General features: G+C 37.7%; 1 protein-coding gene across 1 annotated transcript; it reads right to left on the bottom strand.

Annotated features, from left to right (window-relative positions):
* Positions 1-2,291: 2,291 nt before the first annotated feature.
* On the bottom strand, positions 2,292-2,891 carry LOC108368155 (histone-lysine N-methyltransferase SETMAR-like). The gene has a single exon (XM_017622941.1). It carries the CDS (start codon positions 2,851-2,853, stop codon positions 2,425-2,427), a length of 429 nt encoding a protein of 142 aa, XP_017478430.1. The 5' UTR covers positions 2,854-2,891; the 3' UTR covers positions 2,292-2,424.
* Positions 2,892-6,747: the final 3,856 nt, after the last annotated feature.

Below are 6,747 nucleotides of genomic sequence, written 5' to 3'. Positions count from 1 at the left end.
TTTCTCAAACGTTTGAGACTGTGTTTGCTGGGAGCAACATTAAAATCACCAAAAGAACGGCACAGCCTATGGATATCAACATACAAACTGACCGGCTGCTAGCGGCGCATAAGTTCGGTAGCTGCGCACACACGATTTGTATGTGAAAGCGGAGTAGCTAACGGAGACTCCCGTGTGCACCACTGACCTACAAGCATTATAAGCCAGAAAGGGTGTAAGAAAAATATTTGTTGGCCTTCATTATTGTCCAATTAATAATCAAATTTCTTAAAACTCATTTAGCAAAATATAAATAAAACAAGAACTTATATTAGTGTTTGCAGTGCGCATACGCGCATGACAATAAATAAATGCACTTAATCCCAATTTCTGAGCAGATACAAATATACATACATACATTTACAAGGTTAGCTCTATTGTCACAAATACAAAATATCAACCCAGCAAGCTCCTAAATATACTTAAGCATGAACATTCCTATATACGCGCATGACAATAAAAAAATGCACTTAATCACAATTTCTGAGCAGATACAAATACACATACATACATTTACAAGGTTAGCTCTATTGTCACAAATACAAAATATCAACCCAGCAAGCGACTAAATATACTTACGCATGAACATTCCTATATACAGGCATACATATGTACATTAGGGTGGTAAAAAACTGCATGTGAAAGAGTAAACGGGAATTTTTATCCTCTCACCCCCTAACCTCACCGAAAAAAATATACCCTTATTTTTTTTTTTTGAAATCAAAAAAAAATTTGGAGGTCGCTCAAAGCGCCTAAAGTTTTCCATCTATTTTATATGGGGAAAAAACAACTTTTCGTAGAAATGGTATAGAATAGTTAAAAGTCAATATTTTCTACCAGGAAACTCTGTTTACCTGCAGTAATAATACCCAATCCGATCGAAAAATATTGACTTTCAAGAGTTGTATACCATTTCTACGAAAAAATCTTTTTTTCCCATATAAAAATACATGGACAACTTTGAGCGCTTTGAGCGACCTCCAAATATTTTTTGATTTCAAATTAAAAAATATGGTATTCTTTTTTCGATATAGAACAATCCTAGGCGGTGAGAGCATTACAATTCCGACTTTACTGTTTTTGGACCACCCTAATGCGCATGCACGGTGATCCCTTTACCTACCCGATCATCTGCTTGCGCATAATTAAAAGCGCCTCCTCAAAGCTAATTAGCGTGCATTCCAAAGCACAGCTGTTAAAAACAGATTCTTACTTGCAAACAAATATTTTTGGCTTCCGCTTTGCGGCTATTCTCACTTTTTCGCATAATTGTTCGATATAGATAAATATGTACATACATACATACTAACGCTTGCATTTTCAAAACGCAGTGAAACAATTACACTGCCCTTATACATATATATAAACATACACATATTAAGCATACTAGGCGTAGCCCAGGACTGAGTACAACCGACTGGAACGAACGNGCACGGTGATCCCTTTACCTACCCGATCATCTGCTTGCGCATAATTAAAAGCGCCTCCTCAAAGCTAATTAGCGTGCATTCCAAAGCACAGCTGTTAAAAACAGATTCTTACTTGCAAACAAATATTTTTGGCTTCCGCTTTGCGGCTATTCTCACTTTTTCGCATAATTGTTCGATATAGATAAATATGTACATACATACATACTAACGCTTGCATTTTCAAAACGCAGTGAAACAATTACACTGCCCTTATACATATATATAAACATACACATATTAAGCATACTAGGCGTAGCCCAGGACTGAGTACAATCGACTGGAACGAACGTGCGAGCCTAGTGCTCAACCGCCTCCCGACGAAATACTTGACGGTGGTACCGGGGGGTTCGGTACTCGGACCGTAGGAGGTTTAGTTCGGGTTAAAGTCCCACACTGACGGGTATAGGCTTTCGATGCTTCCTCCTCGTAAAAAAAAAAAAAAAAAAAAAAAAAAAAAAAAAAAANCATATTAAGCAAGTGAGCCCAGGAGTAAATTTGGTCGTAATACGCCAGCAGCATTTTCCATTTCCCAAAAATATATACTGACAAAAAAGAGCACTCTGTAACCACATTGAAAAAAATATTTATATAAATATATATAAGGGGGTGGTCCCAGAAGTACCCGACCTAACAAAGAAAACACAAAAATTTTGGGAAAAAATATATTTATTTTTCAACATAAACTCCTTTCAGCTCTATACACTTTTACAAGCGATGTTCAATAAGTTCGATACCCCTTTTATAATAAGAACTGTCATGCTCCTCACAATAGCCATTAACTGCCGACATCATTTCTTCATCCTTAGAAAATCTTTGACCACGGAGCCATTTTTTTAAGTTGGGGAACAGAAAATAGTCCGAGGGGGCTAAATCTGGCGAATAGGGTGCATGAGGTAGCAATTCAAACATTAATTCATTAATTCGCTAAACACTCAACTGAAACCTCTTCACGACACTGTTTTTGGTCGAGTGAGAGCAAATGCGGCACCCATCTTGGACACAGCTTTCTCATTTCCAAATCTTCAAATAATATGCGATGTACCATACTTTTTGAAATGCCTATTGTATCTGCCAGCTCGCGCACTTTCATTCGACGATCATCCATTACCGCTTTGTGGATTTTCTTCATCATTTCTGGAGTCGTCACCTCATTTGGTCGACCACTGCAATGCTCGTCTTGGCAGCTCGTACGGCCTCGTTTAAACTCTGCTACCCAATATTTTACTGTGGTAAACGAACGAGCAGACCCGCCCAAAGTATAATCTATTTCAGCTTTTATATTGGATGGTCTGAGGCCTTTCAAATAAAAGTATTGTATCACATAACGATGACCAATTTTCTCCATTTTCACAAATTCACTGAAAACGTTCACTATTGGCGGCTGCCAAGCAAATACTAAACAACGTGGCATATTCAAACTTGAAACATATGCTTTATAGATTGGGTACTTTTTAACCCAGTGATATTTTTCAAACAACTGCCGCCATCTCGAGGTTAGGCCTGGTACTTTTGGGACCACCCCCGAATGAGACAAAAATAAAAAATAAAACCCAGTAGTAAAATTCACCGGTCACAAAAATACATACAGTCCACAAAAAGCACAATTAACCACAAATTGCTCAATCGAGAGCCATACATACTAAAATACTCAAATATAAATAAATTTCCTAATATCAAAAATGCCAACTGAACAAAGCCCGAAAATTAGTTCCAAAATTCCAAGGAAATCAACTTCTTCCGAAGCAAAGAAATCAGGAAAAAGAGAATCTCTTGACCCGTGTGCGCAAAAATTTAATATAGAAAATGATGGCTTCATGAGATATTCTGCCAGACTCACCTCTTCTCCCATAGAGGAATTCACAGAGTCGGCCCTCGAAATAAAAGAAAACCTATTGACAATCTCTGGGCGCGGTTACAAGCCGCATATGACTCACTTTTCCTAAAAGATGAGGAAGACCTTCCAGATAATTTTTAGGCATTGGCGGAAGGCAAGTATCAATTTAGTATTGATACTTATAAAATGACTAAAGCGAAGATCTTAGATCAACTCAAATTAATCCGAGCTATAAGTCCCCCAAGCTCTCACTCCCGAGAAGCACAGAATTCGCACACAGATGAAAATCCTCACATGAATCTGCAACTCCCAACATGTGATACAGAGATTTTCCACGGTGGTTATGAAGAATGGGAATCTTTCCGAGATATCTTTACAGCCGGCTACTAAACCACTGCAATTATCATCCGCTCAAAAATTATACCACCTTCGGTCTAAAACAAAAGGGCAAGCCGGTCAAATCGTCAAGAAATTCCCTTTTAGCGACGAGAATTTTGAGCTGGCATGGCAAGCATTAAGCGAACGTTATGAAAACAATCGTATATTAGTGGACAATCCAATCCAAATCTTACTGAATCTGCCTAGCATTGACATAGAAAATAGCGAAGATTATAAATCTACAAAGCAAAATAAAAACATGTCTGTCCATTTTAAATACTCAAAAGGTGTTGACAGACAGCTGGGAACCTATCCTTATACATATTTGCGTATCCAAATTGCCGAAAGATACCCGATTACTATGGGAGAAATCCATTGCCCACAAGAAGAAATCTTCCCATATGGTCTCAAATGGACGAATTTCTAACGTCCAGATTTCAAGTACTAGAAAGTGTAGAAATGAAATTTCCAAAGCTTGTACCCAGGAGTTCTAATCTCTCAAAATCCAACCGTAAAATCAATGCTTTTCAAACAAATTCTAAAACAGTGTTTCCCTGTTATTTATGCAACACACTACATCCCATGAAAAAGTGTTCACTACTTAAAACATTCGCAATACAAAGGCGCATAAAATTTGTTAAAGCTAATAAATTATGCCGAAATTGCCTCGCCTTCAATCATACCTTGGCAGAGTCCAACTCACCATTCAAATGCATGTATTGTCAGAAGACATAACTGTTACTGCATGTTCATTCAAATATAGGCCATTCCATAAAGGCTAGCATAAAAGAAAATATTAATAAATCGATCACCCCCGATTGACAAATAAATGAAAGCTGTGGTCGTCCCCAAATGACCACAGACCCACAAAATAAACAGCAGGTGATCCCCTATGATCACCACCCAACCAAGAAGCAAAGTCAAAAAGTAATAGCGCACACGATCACCAAAGATTGCCCCCAAGAGTTAACAAGCACCTGCTCAAATTCCGCGAATGTTAACTCGCTCCAAACTGCCAAAGAAAATTAAGTTCTCCTCCCAACTGTAGTAGTGGCAATAGAGCATCGAGGAGAACAGTTTCAACTCAGAGCATTGCTTGACCAAGGGTCCCAAAGAACCTTTATTTCGTCAGCAGCTCAAAGGAGGTTGAAGCTCCTAACCGAGCATTCACAATTCGAAGTATTTACAATTGTTGGATGTAACTCAAAACGCACTAAGAACGTATGTGAACTAAATATAACTACCCGCAAGGCAAAGCGGAAGATAAATACAAAAGCTGTCATACTCGAGCAATTAACGGAGCACTTAGCGACTTCCGACGTAAGTCGTGAATTTATCAAATAGTTCAAAGCCCATGAACTAGCTGACCCCCATTTCAGCAAACCAGCACCCATAGATCTGCTTATTGGAAGCGACATACTTCCACAAATTCTCCAACCCGGAGCCCGAAAAAAACAAGATAATGTAATAGCGCAAGAGACTATATTTGGTTGGGTGATAAGCGGTTCCGCCGTAAAACTTTGAAAATAGAGGGTAATTAATAAGACCCCGCGCATTCAATGCCATAAGCTCTAACCCATGAGCACACTACATAACTCAAACTAAAGTGCAATAAATAAGACCCGCTCATTCGAAACAACAAGCTCTAACCCATGAGCAAACAACAAAATATTTATTTACTCGTTTATTTATACGCCCCAAGTGTACAATCGTCTGATTGTAATGAAAGAGCACCCTAATGCCCTCTCTGCTTGTACGACTTTCTCTTTATGACGGAAGGAAAGTGGAGAAAGACGGGAAAACGGCCACCGCAGAGTATCAAACCGGACATATACTTTATTCGCTTCATATGTTTTTTAATAAAAAAACTTTATAACGTTTATAATAAACGCGAGTGTTTTTCATTTTAAACCAAGCGCGAGGAAAGCCAACGCGTTGCTAACCTTATTGCACATCTGAACGCCAAGCCCTTTCTTTTGAGACCTAACACTTTTTAAATGAATGAACTGCGCAAATCTGATGTAATTAATAAAAAATGCCTTCACGTATTATATGTAAGGTGATAATTTTTAAATAGGTGGCAACCCCACTAAAAAGTTAAAGCTTATTGCACATCTGAAGATAATATCATTTCACTTGTTTTTTTTTTGTTTTTTGTTAATTGAATGAACTGTGGAAATCTAATGTATCTAAGTAATAAAAATGTGGTTATGTTTAAATAGATGACAACCCCACTAAAAAAAATTAATGGTTTCTGCACATTCGGAGACCATATCCTTTCACTGGGTACCTCATTTTTTAGTCCAACGAACGGTGAAGATATTAAGATTTTAAGAAAAGTGGCAACCCTACTCAAAAAATAACACATTACTGAATATCTAGAGAAGTAATGGGCATTTCATACCACGCGTACAGCTCAACTGTACGCTTTTCACACGTATATGCTCGCACATTATATTACCGAACAAAAAAAAATCTAGAGGGCCAATCCCTTTCATTCGACACCTCAATTTTTTGTAATCCAGCCAACGGTGAAGATCTTATAGTTTTTAAACAGGTGGCAACCCTACTCGAGAAAAATAATACATTATTACACATCTAAAGCTGTCTTTTCATTGACAGTGACGGTGCAGAACTGATGCCTTCACTCATTAGGATTGAATATAGTAATTTTCTTAACAAGTGGCAACCCTATTCAAAAAATAAGGCATTAGTGCTTTTCTAGAGGCCAATCGCTTTCATGTGACACCTCACTTTTTGTAATCCAACGAACGGTGCGGATCAAATAGTTTTTTAGACAGGTTATTAAAAATCCCAGTAAATAAAATTATAGTTGAAATAACTAAAACCTCGCTATTATAATTTCCATTCGTACTGTCATCAGGTATGTAACTTGAGAATAGAAATCGCTGCATCTTTTAGGCGCATCAATATTACATATGTAGTTACATCCCGAGCTAATAAAAGGGAGGTAAAAAAGGTCACTCACCTTTCGATACAGTGTATTAGAGAAAATCTCGTCAAAAT

Source organism: Rhagoletis zephyria, unplaced genomic scaffold (assembly GCF_001687245.7).
Source record: "Rhagoletis zephyria isolate East Lansing unplaced genomic scaffold, Rhagoletis_zephyria_1.1 Rzeph_scaffold_02977, whole genome shotgun sequence".
NCBI classification, from domain to species: Eukaryota; Metazoa; Arthropoda; class Insecta; order Diptera; family Tephritidae; genus Rhagoletis; species Rhagoletis zephyria.
The sequence above is the reverse complement of the archived record's forward strand: the minus strand, read 5'-3'. Positions and strand labels throughout refer to the sequence as shown.